Raw genomic sequence first — 16,690 nt, forward strand, 5'->3', positions numbered from 1 at the left:
GTGGAGGAAAGATTAGCCAGTCTGGCCCGACCCGACATAAGAGCTACTGTAGCACAAATTACCGAAAAAGTTACTGCTGGCTATGATGGAAAGGTATCAGAGCACACAGTGCATCTCAGCTTGCTGTGTTTGGAATTGTGTAGCCACAGTCCAGTCAGAGAGCCCATGCAGACCCTATCAAACGCTGGAAGCACCTACAATGGGCACATGAGCATCAGAACTGGACCATGGAGCAATGGCAGAAGGTGGCCTGGCCAGATGAATCACATTTTCTTTTTCATCACGTGGACGGCTAGGTGTGGAAGAGATAGCACCAGGAGGCTATGGGCAGAAGGAAAGCTGGCAGAGGCAGTGTGATGCCCTAGGCAATGTTCTGATGGGAAATTTTGGGTACTGGCATTCATGTGAATGTTGCTCTGACACGTAACGCTTACCTAAACAATGTTGTAGACCAAGTACACCCCTTTATTGCAATGGTGTTCCGTAAAGGCAGTGGCCTCCTCCAGCAGGACGATGCTGAATGGTTTGAGGAACATGATGACGTGCTCAAGGTGTTGCCTCAGCCTCCAAATTCCCCAGATCTCAATCCCATCGAGCATCTGTGGGAACTGCTGTAAAAAGAAGTCTGATCGATTTGCTGCTAACATCTTGGTGCCAGATACCACAAGACACCTTCAGAGGCTTTCTTGTGTCCATGCCTCGACGGTGAGAGGCATTTTGGCAACACAATGGGACCTACACAATATTAGGCAGCAGGTTTTAATTAAAGCACCAGTCACATAGGAGCTCCAACTGGAGCCCATGAGACCCCAATGTTATGTATTACATGCAAGTGGCATATAGGTAGTTATGTAATCATGAAAACTTACTGTAAAAATGAATACTTATTTTATTATATACAGATCTGTGCAATGTCATCACATAGAGCAGAATGCAATGTTGTTGCCTTTTTTTTTTACTTTTGAGATACAGCTGCCTTGTAGTCTGTATACAGAGCAGCTGTATCCGCGGGATTGACAGGTTCAGTGTCAGCGGGTCAGGATCCAGCTGTTATTGATCACATCTAAGTTCACACTGGCCAATTATCAGGCAAAAAAGCGGTCATAGAACGCTCGTTGCCAATAATTGCCCTGTGTAAACAAGACAGCAATCTGTGACAGGAGCTGTCTTGTTTATCGGTGCTCGCTGCACTGGCCAAAATTGGCCGGTGTAATAGGGCCTTTAGATGTAAACGACTACAGAGGAATCCGGCCCGCTGACACTGAACCCCTCAGTCCTGCTGATTGACGGATACAGGTCTCAGTGTTAGATACAGCTGCTCTGTATACAGGAAACAAAGCAGCTGTATCTGAAAAAGTTACAATATTTTTTTCATAAAATGGAATTAAAAAGTTGCACCAAACACACTGATAGACATTTTTATTTAAAAAAAAAAGGTGTACATAGCCTGTAAGACTGGTTTGCCTCTTTTGTTCGCTTTTGGTGCTTGTGGTTAGAAACATTCCTGTGTTTGCTCCTACAGTCTTTAGGTAGGGGAAATGGGGCCAACAAAGCTGGTACCCCCTCTTCAAGGGCCCCATGGTTGCTACATTTTCTGCCACTGTGGTACATTCAAATCAATAGGAGCAGTACTGAAAGGCAGAAGTGAAAAGCCCAGTGCCTCCTGCCTTTCCATGACGGGTAAAAAGACGTACTTTCTCCAGTTATACATAGAAACCACATCAGATCGGTATACAAGAAATACTCCACCGGTCCGGTAAACAGAACTTATCTAGACTAAAAACACGTCTGATATAAAAGAGCTGAGCAAGAGCCTAAGTATACTGTCACAGACTCGCTCAGTGTTTAGCTGGGTACACACCGTGTGCAGAATGCCTGCTATATATACCCTGGCTAGCTCTCATTTAGCTGTGACCACACTCTCCGCAAACACAGCTTCTTCATGCAGAAGAGACACTGAACTTGTGACCCAGACGCTTCACACGACACCCAGACCAAGCACTCTGGGCACCAGTACCCGGCTCTCACAGGGAACAGTACAGCAGTGAGTAAACAGAGCTGACCCCACACCTAAAGCAAATCACCCACATCATGGTAAAAAGGATTAGGACATAAATAGGGAAATGTCTGCTGTGGGCACCAATTTAATGTGAAGATCCACCTTGGTGCTTCTTTATTGCAGAAATAGCAATTCCCTAATATAATGGGATCATTGGGATCACATCTTCCAGCTAGGGAAGCCTGGATCTATAGATCTAGCTATATACACTGATCAGCCATAACATTAAATCTAAGTCAACACCTTAAACTCTTTGTCATGTTCAACAAACCATTCCTGAACAATTTTTGCTGTATAGCAGGGCGCATTCTCCTGCCATATGAGGCCACTGCCATTAGGGAATGGTGTTGCCATGAAGAAGTGTACTTGGTCTGCAATAATGTTTAGATAGGTCGTACGTGTCAAAGTAACATCCACATGAATGCCAGGACCTAAGGTTTCCCAGCAGAACATTGCCCAGAGCATCACACTGCCTTCGCCAGCTTGTCTTCTTCCCATAGTGCATCCTGGTGCCATCTCTTCCCCAGGTAAGCGACCACACACACACCCTGCCATCCACATGATGTAAAATAATACGTAACTCATCAGACTAGGCCACCTTCATCCATTGCCCCATGGTCTAGTTCTGATGCTTACATGCCTATTGTAGGCACTTTTGGCGGAAGACAGGGGTCAACATGGGCACTCTGACCGGTCTGCGGCTAAGCAGCCCCAAATGCAGCAAACTGCGATGCACTGTGTGTTCTGATACCTTTTTATTACAGCCAGAAATAACTTTTTCAGCAATTTGTGCTACAGTAGCTCTTCTGTGGGGTCGGACTAGACAGGCTAGCCTTTGCTCCCCACGCGCATCAGTGAATCTTGGGTGCCCATGACACTGTCACTGGCTCACCGGTTGTCCTTCCTTGGACCACTTTTGGTAGGTACTAACCACTTCATATCGGGAACACCCCATAAAATCTGCCGTTTTGGAGAAGATCTGACCCAGTCGTCTAGTCATAATAATTTGTCCCTTGTCAAAGTCCCTCCGCTCCTTACACTTGCCTATTTTTCCTGCTTCCAACACATCAACTTCAAGAACTGACTGTTCACTCGCTGCCTAGTATATCCCACCCTTTGACAGGCCCCATTGTAACCAGATAATTAACGTTACTCACCTCACTAGTCAGTGGTTTATAATGTTATGTCTGAATAGCGTATATCTCTATAGAATATATAGAGATAGATTGCTCTTGTGAGCTAGGAAATGTGTACCGTATACTAGGTGTGATAGTTGTGTGTGATAGCATGCCCCCTCTTTGTATGGAAAATATAAGGGATATCTAGCAACAGCCATGCCTGGTATATAAGCAATTAACTGTATATAAAGACTGCTACATGAATAATATAATAACTATATACTGTATATTGACTAGTATATGACAAAGGTATAATGACTGTGTATATGGGCTGGTATATGAAAGAGGTATAAAAACTATGTATACAAGCTGTTATATAAAGAAAAAGTATGATGAATGTGTATACAGACTTGTATGAGGGATATAATAACTATGTTTACTAGCTGGTATATAGGAAAAGTATAATGACTGTATATACAGACTAGTATATGAGAGGGGTTTAATAACTGTGTGTACAAGCTGGTATATGAAATAGCTATAAAGGCTGACACATGAATGGTATAATGACTATGTATACACATTAGTATATGAGGGAAGTATAATATCTGTTATATGAGAGGGTTATAATGACTGTCTATACAGATTGATATATGAGAGGGGTAAAATGACTGTGTATAGAGACTGACATTTGAATAGTATAATGTTTTTGTATACAGACAGGTATGTAACACAAATATAATGAATATGACATACCTATAATGACTGTGTATATAGGCAGATATAGGACATAGCGATAATGACTGTTTATATAGGCAGATATATGACATAGCTTTAATGACTGTGTACATATATAGGCAGATATAGGACATAGATACACAGTGGAGTCACATTTTTATGACCCCCTCCTACTTTCGACATCGGCAGCGCGTAGCCCAAGAAGGAAGTGCTGTGTGGTGGGCTGGCTTGGTGGGTATATATGGTGTGCGATAGGCTGAGCACATATCACTCGTTGTTGCCATGGGTAAAAGGGTCGATTTATCAGAGTTGCAAAAAGGCACCATTGGGAATAACCGTCGTGGAAACTGCAGAGAACCATATGCCACTAATGTGAGAGGTGAACGTCGACTACGAAGGTGCGCGATTGCCTAACAACATGTTACAGTGGAGCAGCTCTCCGTGAAAACCAACCAGGGGGGCTACAAGACGAGTGTTTAAAACAATAATTCTGTGAACCCTACTGCATATGGGGCTCCGAAGCAGACGGTCACTGCTCCTTTGCTAAAAAAAAAAGTACATTAAAAAAAGGCTTAAAATTGCACGGCAGTATCGGAATTGGACCACCGATGATTGGCAAAGAGTTGCCTTCTCCGATGAGTCATGTTTTCTGCTTCATCGAACGGATGGACGTTGGCGTGTCAGGCGAGAAACATCAGGGAACAAACACCCTGCAACCATTGCTAAAAGATCACAAGCTGGTGGCGGCAGCGTTATGGTCTGGGGAATTTTTTTATGCCATTCTCTGAGCCTACTCATCCATCTGGACGGCATTCTGAACCGATTTGGGTATGAATCCATCGTTGCAGATCACGTCCACCCATACATGCGGTTTGTTTTCCCTGGGGCAGATGAAATATTCCATCAAGAGAATGCGACATGTCACACGGCTAGAAATGTCCGACAATGGTTGGAAGAGCACGACCAAGACTTCCAAGTACTTCCCTGGCCCCCTAATTCGCCAGACTTGAACCCAATTGGGCATCTGTGGGACCCCCTCGATCTTCTTGTTCGCTCTATGGATCCTCCCCCGCGCACTGTCCAGCAGATGTGGGATGCACTGCGGTCACCATGGCCCCAGATACCGGAGACAACCTACCAGCACCTTATTGAGTCACTCCCAGCCCGTCTAGCTGCTGTCCGTGCTGCACACGGCGGTTACTCTGGATATTAGCTGGTGGTCATAATAATGTGACTCGACTGTGTATAATGACTGTGTATAATGACTGTATAGGCAGATATATGATATAGCAAAAGGCGGATATATGAGGGAGATAATAATTTTGTTCACCAGCTAGAATATGAGGTAAAATTATTTGCACAGACTAAGCTACTGTATACAGACTTGTGTATGAGATATACACTGGGTGTGTGAGGTGCATCATGATGGTGATTAATGGAAAACTTGACATGATTAAGTGGTTAATGTCATAGGAATCTCTGCCCTGTCTTCTGGTGAGTGTGACCAGTTCCTGCAGTCAAGCTGGACCTTGAGGTCAGAAGTATGTATAGAGGAGGGGGCTGCACCTCACTTATGCTTCATATCACCACATCCCACCATCTGGCACAGAAGGACCCAGAACTTTTAACCATTAGGGTAACCAATAGGCCAACTTCCCTCTGTCTTGTTTGATACTCATAGAAAAGGGAAGCGCAACACAACTTCACACTGCGTGCCAATATAAAAGGAGGAGTGGGCAACCTAGGTTTGGGCCCCATTTCTCCAAAGTAGGGGATGCTTCTATGTTATCCTGTCAATATTGCAGTAAGGACCATATAATAACCTTGTCCAGCATGAATTTCTGTACAAATAATTCCAACTCCCACAATTAAATATGATTCCTCACCTCCAGCCTCTCCACTAAGGCATTGTCATAATTGAAACCAGGAATCCTCCGGTCACTGCATTGTATTCCCACATCCTCGCTGTGCTTACAGTCCGTCACTCCCCAACCATTATGGCTGCACTCCGCTATGCTTCTCTCCCTTCCGACACAGTGCACATTGTCCATCCAGATATGTCCTGTTGGAGACAGTAAGCACGATCATATCACAACATAGTGTCGAATTTTACAGAATATGTAATATACCTAAAACATGTTACATATAGGAACCATCCCACTAGCCCACACTGGTTAATAGACTATCACTGATTCACTCATGCGTGAATACAGTGGCTTCAAGAGCTGAAGTTCACTGAAAATTTTGTGCACCCCAATAATGTTTCACTATAGTCAGTTGTGTCCACTGTGATAGTCACATAACATTTCCATTAACTTCTATGGAAAAGAAGAAGGGTGTAACTAGTAACCGTAGGGCCCCATAGCAAAACTTGAAATTGGGCACCTCTCCAGCAGCAAGGCAGTTCAGGGCATGAAAAGCCTCTCACCTTAAAGTTGAGGTGGGTCCCCATTAGCTACTGGCCCCATAGCAGCTGCTATGCCCGCTATGGTGGTCATTAGGCCCATAAAATTAAGAGAATGGCACTATGGGCAAATCTTAGTACAACACTTACTAAGCCTTGCATGGAATAAGTAGCCCTAGCTTGACTGTTGGTATGGATTTCTTAAGCCATTAAAAATTATAATAAAGAACCATAGATCAGTGGATTATATTATGCAGCATACTACCCGCACTATGCCATCTTGGCATTTGAAGAACAATTTATAATTATAAAACTGGAAAATTCTTACAATGTTCTTACCTTCTCCTTTACCATACTTGGAGCTGGGTGCCCATGAAATTGCCTCCATATAGCCCAGGTCTCGACAGGCTATGTGAGCCGCATACATCGAGAAATCGTCATCGCAGACAGTGCCCCACGCTCCATTATAAAAAACTTCCACTCTCCCCTCATTATGCTTGCGCTTCTCTCCGGCCAGCCGCACGTGGATTTTTGGTGGTGGCTTGGGTGGCTGTGTGGGTAGTGGGTCAGGTGCTTGTGGTTGGTAATATTCAGGATAATACTGCCAGTGCTCATATTGCCCCAATGTGGGTGTACTCAGAGTGAGGAAGAATAGGAATATGTGAGCCGCCAACATGGCTTATAACAAAAGTGACTGCAGTGACACCTCACCTGGAATAAAAGAGAGACATAGAGATTAGAGATGAGATATAAGCACTCCGTTCATAACAATAAATGTACTTTTCATTGCGTCAATTTGCAATGTGCATACATACATCTATATAAAGGTCTATGTGGACCTTCATATACCAACATACACTGCGCCAATGCAGCCTCGGTCTCTGAAATCAGATTAGGGGATACAGTTTCAATGCAGAGTATATTACAAAAGAAGTGCACTGTCTTATTACGCTCATGGTTATATAAAGCTGTAGAGACACAAATTCTGAATAGTTATATAGATGTTTACCATCATAGTGTTGTTTGTCATAATATCTGTGTCACTAGATGGCGCTGTTCTATTGAAGGATGAAAAACACCCAACTCGTATGTGCAATTTATATACTATTCAGGCTCTGTTCACATCAGGTTTTTGGCCTCCGTTTAATGTATACGGCTAAACGTAACTGTAACAAATGCCTAACAGTGGCATCCATCACCATAGACTTTAACGGTATACGTTAAACAGATACATCATGAAGTTGATGACTTATCCATCATGAAGTTCATGACTTATCCATTAAACGGATACCATTATAGGGGTGACAGATGCCACTATTAGGCATCTGTTTAACGTATCTGTCACCAATAGACTATAATGGTATCTGTTTAACAGGAAAGTCATGAAAAGCTATTGAAAAGCCCATGAAATGTACGTTAAACATACGTTGTACCATGCCATATAAGTTTTTTTCCTATTCCGGAATCCGTCAGGATGGAAAAGCGTAATATATCACGTAGTATTATCCTTCAAAATGGATGATATTTTTTCCTCTGACTAATTATAATATACCAGATTTCCAGAATTAAGGGGCTGATCAGAAACGTTTTTTTTTTTGTATCAAACGCCTTCTTTACTGATTTGTCGCTGTGTTGGGCATCTGTGGTAAGGTGCCATAAAATCAATGGCACTTTCAAAGAAGCCCTATGTCTCAGAATTCTTATACGTCCTTAAACTTACACAAATCTTTAAAGGGGTTTTCCAGCCAGTAAAAATTGATGGCCTATCCTCAGGATAGGTCGGGATCCAACACCTGGCACCCCCGCCGATCAGCTATTTTGAAGGGTGCGCAGTGCTCCCCTTCATTTCTACTTGCTCACAGTGAATGTTTGACACGCATTCAATGGTGATTCACAAGTATTGCAGCCGCTTCTCCCATTCACTTCAATAGGAAAAAAGGCTGCAATACCTGTGAATCGCCGCTAAATGCGTGACGAAGATTTACAGTGAGCAAGTAGAAATGAAGGGGAAGCAGCGCTCATACGAGCTGATCGGCGGGTGTCCCAGGTGTCGGACCCCGACCCATCAGCTATTGATGGCCTATCCTGAGGATAGGCCATACATTTTTACTGACTAGAGAACCCCTTAACCATCGGTAAGGGGCTTTGGTTTTCATGGTCCCTTTGTACTAAAGAAGCTAATGGATTTCCAAATCAGACTTCCACAACTGTTATCTTGTATGTTGCAGTGAAATGTCAAAGAATAAGTAAAAGTAGAAATAAAATGTATTTCTTTGACAGCACAAATGTGATCCACATGCTATAAAGCTTATACCTAGCTATCACAATCATAGTAGCATTATCTTTGTATTCTTTTCTACTGTACTGTACATGCCAGACAAACAAAAGAATGGCCGACCATGTAATACAAGGCTGGACCAGGTAAACCAGAGCGAGACATGATCTTTATTAGCAGCTTCCCGTTCTGGCTAACAGAGGGGGAACCCCCCAATACTATGACATCCTCCATATGGTTAGTTAGTTGTTCTTTGAAAGTAAACTTTTACATTAAAGGGGTATTCCCGGAATCAAAATGTGTCTCCTATCCAGTCTGATCGCATGGGGGCCTTACCGCTGGGACCCCCACCGATCGCGAGAACGAGAGACCGAACCCCCTGATCTTCCTCACTTCGCAGTAAGGAGGAGATTGAAAGGGGGCGGCAGTCGAGCAGGCGCCCGCCATTCCGTTTAATGTCTATGACAGAAACAGCCGAGATTTGTACTTGGCTGTTTCCGTCACTACCATAGACTTTGAATGGGGCGGCATCGTGTATGCTCGACCGCTGCTCCACTCAATGTCCTCCTCACTGAGGTCGAACAGTGAGGAGGAAATGGGGGTTCGGGGCCCTCGTTCTCATGATCAGTGAGGGTTCCAGCGGTGGGGCCCCCAGCGATCTGAAAATGATCACCTATCCTGTGGATAGGTAATAATTTTTGGTTCGGGTACAACCACTATATTAATAGAGCAAAAAAAGGGAAAACTGGGGAAAGTATATAGGCAGAGTCTTTATTACTTCAGGGTCACATAGCCTTTATTAAGGTGGAAGGTAAACACGTGATCTAGCGTGGTATTATTTCTATTATTCAGCTGGAATGTCTGACCAAACATTTAGTTTGTGCAAATATGTGCAAGTTGAAACCCATAAAAAAGTGTTCAGCACATTCACCAAGATAAGAAAAGGGGGCTCACTCCATTGTTACCATGCCTATGTAAAAGATACAGTCTGACATACTGGGCCTGGAAATTGCCTCAGAGGAAAAGCGGCCCAGTTGCCCATAGCAACCAAAGTTAATTCTTCATTTTGCAAAAATGAAAGCTGTTAGTAGCTATGGGCAACATGAACATTTCCTCTAAAACAGTTTGGAACGGGTGGTAGTCACACTGCAACTTCACTAAAGCTGTGGAAAAGTGGAGGGGTTACCCCTAGCAACCAATCACATTCCGGCTTTCCTTTTTCCAAGATGTGAGCTAGAATCTGATTGGTTACTAGGGGTAACCCCTCGGCTCTAGGTTTTATCTATGAGGCCTTACCCATAGCAGTAATGTATAGCTCCAGTGGAGGATAAGAATAATCATTCATATAGCAACAACCTAATTTTCAGCGCTTTACAATCGGGGAGAAATTACATAGATACTGAGAAAATGATTTCCCTGGATACCATATATTTGTCCATTAAACCCTTTAATAAAATGTGTGGCCCTCAGTCATCCTTTTGGCCCTCAGCTTCTATTACAGTCTATAAGGCCTGTGCCGCTGTCCTTTCAAGAGGAGTTCTGCCCCTGAAACAGCTCTCTGCTCTGGCAAATAGAGGGGGACCCAGTTGGGGGGCCCTGTCTAAGCTAACATAGTATATAAGAGGGAGTTGTCTAAAGTGTGCTTGGGCTTGACATGAATATACGTAACTGGCGTCTATCAGTATTAGCGCCGTACTACGAATGTGTTAATGTACAAAATGTCCTCAGTAGCAGGATCATTATGTGTAGGTGGAAGTTCATATCCCCTTGTAAAACAAAGTCTTCCTGTACCCCTTCCCCCAGCAGCCTTACAGAAGCTGCCCCCTCCCTGTCTGACTCTCCTAGACTACTAGCAAGAGGGGGGTTCCTGAGTCTGAATTGTTCCATAGTGAAGTCATGCCGAAAATGACATCACTGGAAGAATGAACAAGGGGATACCCCTGATCTGCATTATATTTGCTGAGCTGGTAGAGTCAGCAGCACATAACTCAGGCACATTGCTATAGAGACATTGCTCAACATACATACCCCGAGCTGTGGGAAACAGTAATGTATATATAACGCTTGAGTTGTATGGGTGAGGGGGCCGGGAGGGCACTTGTTCCGCACCCCTGACTTCCCCTGCAGCAGAACAATAAACCTTCTTGTTATACTATGAAATAGTATAGCTGGCTGTCACTCACGGTCCATAAAATACCAGTAGAAACGAGAAAAGTAAATTCCACAATGACATTTTTCTTATGTACCCTTTTAATCTATCTTCAAACAGTAAAGAGGAATTCTCCATGAAATAACAAAAAGTGAGGTTACCACAGATTACCCCTTTATTATGAGTGCACTACTGCCATCAGCGTAGTGCACGGGTCCAGATACCGAGACCCCTGGCAAAAAGCTGCTCATGCCAGACGAAGTTGCCATTGGCTGCTCATTTCCGCAGCTGCAGCCGCTACAGAAAAAAAAGTAGTGTTACATGCGGCCATTCAAATGAACGACCGACCATGTAGAACGTGGTCAGTCCGCGTCCGCCAGAGGGATAGGCGTTGCTTTGTATCGGTTCTCCACTCTGGATCATAGAGTCCATATGCCCGAACAACCCATTTAACCATTAAATCATTGCGTTATCCTCCTAATGGGGTTATGTGGGGACCCAAAATTATTAGCAGTATACTCAATGCAGTATGTGAGTACACTCGCTAATATACATTCCGGTACCCCGTCACGCTGATTATGAGATTTTAATGATTTTTATAGCACTGGCGGGGGACCGGAAGTCTAGTTGCACAGTCTTCCTTGATGACGACACGACTCTTCGTCATGTAACTGGCCCTGCTGTACGATATGTACTAACAGTAGTACAGCGATTACATAGATTACAGCGGGGTCGGTCACATGACAAAGAGTCGTATCATCAAGGAAGACTGTGCAACTAGACTTCCGGTCCCCCGCCAGTGCTATAAAAATCTATTAAAATCTCATAATCAGCGTGACGGGGTCCGGAATATATATTAGCGGGTGTAATCACATACTGCATTGAGTACACTGCTAATACTTTTCGGTCCCTACATAACCCCTTTAAGTCAAGGTTGTCACAATTAGGCTATGTTCACACATCTCGATTTGTTGCAGATTTTAGTGAAGATTTTGATGCAGAATTTTTAGCCAAAGTCAGAAGTGAATCTAGGAGAAATGAGTTGTATAAGTTCTTGCTTTATATTTCCTTTTGCCACTTCTGGCTTTGGCTCAAAAGTCTGCATCAAAATCTGCAACAAATCGGAATGTGTGAACAAGGTCTTACAGTTCCCACAGGTGCTATCACAGCTTTCCTACAGCCTAGAAAGGTAAATCTGCCTGTTTAAGCAACACTATGGAATGCGTCTAGAAAAATTGTCTGAAAACTTCAGTTGGCAGTCATATAGACTGACGCCCATCTTTTTTAGATATAAAATAATTTAGATTAATACAATTCTGAAATTCTGAAAATTTCCTACAATTTATTAATAGACCGCCTCTATTTGTATAGGGAGCTTCTCCAATAATAGCATCATATTAGGGAATTATTATTTATGCAATGTGCTAATATAATCTTTACATAGGCTACCAACCAGAGCTTCAACTCTCTCTAGACCCGTATGAAATACCCTTTACATCAGTCGGAATATATCTTGCACCTATAGACGTTTTTACAACTAGGTGACACAGTCTGGGAGGCTACAGATTTTCCATGCCTGGGGGACAAGCTCACGGAGCCCTGGATAGATCTGCACTGACTATGCACTTACTCTACTTGCATTTTATTGTAATTTGGAAATTTTTACAAAGCTAGAACTGAGACAGCACCTTGCCGCACACCCAAACGCTTACCGTAAAATCACTCAGACGTGTCATTTGTAGTCACGTAAAACGCGAGTCCCTCAAAAATGGTAATATAATAATATGTACCAGGTATGGAAATCGAATCCCGACCATATAGAAATAGACAGACTATGTAACATCTGCAGCTGCTTACGTTGTGTCTGTGAATGTCATTCATGTTTATAGGGGTTGTCTCATAAGTACAACTAAAAAAAGGTGCCCCTAGCACCTGATATCGCCAAAGGAAGGCTCATTTGGCCATGTCTCTCTAATCTGGTTCATATATGCTCTATCGACAGTAGATGTTAGGGCCTGTTCACATCACCGTTCGCTTTCCGTTCCGGGGTTCCGTCGGAGGTTTCCGTCGGGTGAACCCCGCAACGGAAAGTGAAATTGAAACCACAGCTGCCGTTTCCGTCACCATTGATATCAATGGTGACGGAAACATTGCTAATGGTTTCCGTTCGTCACCATGTCGGCAGATTTCTGTTTTTCCGACGGAATCAGTAGCGCAGTCGACTCCGCTATTGATTCCGTCGTTAAAATGGAAACCTGACGGAACGGGTGACGAACGGAAACCATTAGCAATGTTTCTGTCACCAATGAAACCTCCGACGGAACCCCGGAACGGAAAGCGAACAGTGATGTGAACAGGCCCTTATGTGCAAATCTGCCTCGTTAGGCTTTGTTCACATCTGCGTCAGGGTCCCGTTCTGACGGAACCAATACCGTAGTCGACTGCGCTATTCATTCCGTCAAAACGACGGAACCCATGCACAACTGAGACATATGTAAACCATTGGCACCGGATCCGTCACCATTGAAATCGATGGTGATGCAAACAGAAACCTATGGTTTCTATTTGTTTCAGTCAGGGTCCCGTTCTGACGGGAAGCTCCGACGGATCTTCAGAACGGGACCGTGACGCAGGTGTGAACGAAGCCTTATGCAGAAAAATAATGGAGTGGAAGATGTAACAAACACACTAATGTATTACCTGTGTAACTGAACCACGGCTTTTAGGGGGCACCACTGACCTTCTCAATGATGCATAGCATAAGACTGGATCATATCTTTAGGAAATGTCTTTATCACATGTGAACACTATTGTACATTGATACATATGTTCTTCTCATTAGTTGTCGGATGATTGGTTTGGCTTTATATTTATGTTTGTTCTTAGGTCTACCTTCCCTGCTGTATCACTATCCATGGAAGGAATGACATCACTATTTCCCTAGACCACAGCATTCATCACACGTGAGATCACACGGGGACAGTGGTTGACTTAGTGGTCTCCAGTAGATGGGTTTTTCAGATTTGAGGAGGAATTGGGTTATACAGTCTCTTGTACATCAGACTAGTAAATCAAAATGTTCCTCCCAATATAGCAACCCAAGGATCTTCTTTTGAAGACTTGAAGAAGAGGAGCTGTCTGACAATCTGAAATAACAGCGAGCTCATAACCGGACTAGTGTTCTTGTTAAACAGTAAGGAGCTGTCTGTTATTTCGGTCAGTATGTCGGAAATATGTCTTTACTCTTTGATATTTTAGTAGAGGTTCTCGGTACCACTGTGTGTAAGGGCAATACTTCTAGGGGTGAATACCTCCATACATACAGAATCCGATGGAACATGCCACAATTTTTTTTTCGTTGGATTCATACAGAATCCGAGAGTAAAAACTGTGTCTCCGTATGAAATAGGAAGCATACGGAGGTACAGTAGAGGGCTCATGCCCCTCTGTGGGTGCCCTATTACGGATCCGCATAAAATAGAGCTATAAAATGGCCATGTGCATGAGCCCTAAGAGATACTGGGACTGAACGAGGTTCTTACATGTTCAATTAAACCACAAAGAAATTGCTCCAGTTATGCACGTTTCTTCAAGGCCATGGCCGTCTTCCAGAAAGTCCAACTCTGTCCTGTGTGTAGAAGTTGGGACCATTGATATAACAAGGATGGTCCTTCGGTAGGAACTCCCACTGCTAAACAACAGCATGATACATACAAGTAAAAGTACAATAGTACTGCAATGTGTAAAATCTGAATTTATGGTGCACTGAAAATTATTGTAAGTATTATAATGAATCTACATATAGATATGTGGTGTAGTTCAGATAGCACTAGTTTTGCTCAGGTGCTCAGAATAGGGTCCCAACCCAGTTACAGAAATAGAAAGAATTGTATTCGGCACACTCTTGGAAAGGTAAAGTGAATTTATTTAGACTTCTTTCGAAATGCCAGTGGCTATATGTGCAACGTAACGTTTCAGTCATGAGACCTTCGTCGGGCACTGAGCCGTGCTGGGGACTGTTTTAATGATGTGGCTAGAGCGGTAAGCCGCCATTATAGATTCAGCGCTAGCCACATCATTAAAACAATCCCCAGCACGGCTCAGTGCCCGACGAAGGTCTCATGACTGAAACGTTACGTTGCACATATAGCCACTGGCATTTCGAAAGAAGTCTAAATAAATTCACTTTACCTTTCCAAGAGTGTGCCGAATACAATTCTTTCTACATATAGATATGTTAGCTAATTAAGGTTGCCGCAGTCATAAGGTTTTGCTGTTCAGATATTCCAGTGTTAGGGGTTACCCAGTCGCTCACAATCTTTTTACCATGCCGATAGCCCTGACAAAAATGTTTCTTCCCTCCTAGGAGGACCCCTACAACTAACTACTACTGTAAAGGATGCATCTCTGGCTGTTATTGTCTTCTGCAGAACCCCTAACCAGGTTCCATGGAGCCCCCGTTTTAGATGATAGATAGATAGATAGATAGATAGATAGATAGATAGATAGATAGATAGATAGATAGATAGATAGATAGATAGATAGATAGATAGATAGATATGAGATAGATAGATAGATAGATAGATAGATAGATAGATAGATAGATAGATAGATAGATAGATAGATAGATAGATAGATAGATAGATAGATAGATACACAAGAAAATGGTGACAGCATTCTGCGAACACCAATGCCACCTAAAATACTATATATATATATGTGTGTATTAGGTGGCATTGGTGTTCGCGTTGTGCTGTCGCCATTTTCTTGTGTATTGTTTTGCAGTCACAGGCGTTCTTGCACCTGTATGTGTTTGGTTTTTTCATTTTGCTGGAATGTGCTGATCAAACTCTCTTGTGCATAGAATATATAGGTAAATAGATAAGAGAGAGAGGAGATATCGTGATGGATGCAATGGTTAGGCATCCGCCCAGCTTACGTTTAACGTATACGTCGGGAGCCTTTTTTCCGGCGTACATGTCAAGCATAGGCCAAAAAACCGTCTGCCATGTATAACTGCTCCGCGGCAGTGGTCTGCATGCTTGTGACGTGACAGGTAGAGTGCAGTGCTGCAGGGATGGACCATCTGTGAGTGTAGACTTCAGCAGCCTCTGATCACAGATTCCTGTAAGTCTGCCCCAGGCCCAACCTCACTGACAGACCCCTGGATGAAACCATCGAGCCTGTGTCTGCTTGTTCAGTGTAAGCGGCTTTACCCCATTATAATAAGTATGAGGGATCCATGTGCATCCCGGAGATCAAGTGCTGCCCACAGACACAGTGGTAGCAGATAACATTGACCATATGCACATATGCTGCATGTGATGACCTAACCGCATATACACGATGCCATCTTATAACTATCACCAGAACGTGAAGGTGTGTAATCACTGCTACAGTATGTATAGTGCCACCTGCTCATATATATGACTGGGCAATTATAAATAAATATGGACGGAGAGTGCCCTGGTCCATCAGCATGGCATTCTACACTGGCATGAATTCTCTTTTACTAAAGAGACAAAATCAGTGGCAGTCTTCTCCTTCTACATAGTATACCCTGCTCCTAGGCACAGTTACATTACTATCCCCCACTCCCGGCAGTCTGTGGATAGAAATTTCTGCTTTTACTGCAAGTTTACTGTTCCTCAAATGCGTATCCAGTTACCAGGGAAAGGTCTGACTGAGCCCGGAGGCCTAGTTACACAAAACCTCATATTCCAGTGATGTCATCTTCCAGTTATGTCCATGGCGTGAAGATGGGTCCAGAGGGAAGATGACGAGGGGGTGAAGATTAAAGGGGAGATCCAGGAAATAAGATCATCTGTAGAACAAACCCGCACAAACCACAAGCTTTAACAAGAATTATTGCTAAAAGAACTAAATGTGTTCAAATGTCTGCACGCTGCAATAATACCGACCCTCCTAAAGTAGTATAATTCTGTTTCTT

The 16,690-nt window shown here is 43.4% G+C and overlaps 1 protein-coding gene across 1 annotated transcript in view; it reads right to left on the reverse strand.

Moving 5' to 3' along the window:
• Positions 1 to 16,690, reverse strand: part of LOXL2 (lysyl oxidase like 2) — a 57,937-nt gene that overhangs the window by 27,180 nt on the left and 14,067 nt on the right. The window contains exons 2-3 of the mRNA XM_075858683.1: positions 6,656 to 7,027; positions 5,799 to 5,974 (exon numbers count right to left, since the gene is read on the reverse strand). Of these exons, the coding sequence (XP_075714798.1) occupies positions 5,799 to 5,974; positions 6,656 to 6,992 (513 nt within the window). The 5' untranslated portion in view covers positions 6,993 to 7,027. The remainder of the gene's footprint in view (positions 1 to 5,798; positions 5,975 to 6,655; positions 7,028 to 16,690) is intronic.

This window comes from Rhinoderma darwinii, chromosome 3 (assembly GCF_050947455.1).
Source record: "Rhinoderma darwinii isolate aRhiDar2 chromosome 3, aRhiDar2.hap1, whole genome shotgun sequence".
Taxonomy (NCBI): domain Eukaryota; kingdom Metazoa; phylum Chordata; class Amphibia; order Anura; family Rhinodermatidae; genus Rhinoderma; species Rhinoderma darwinii.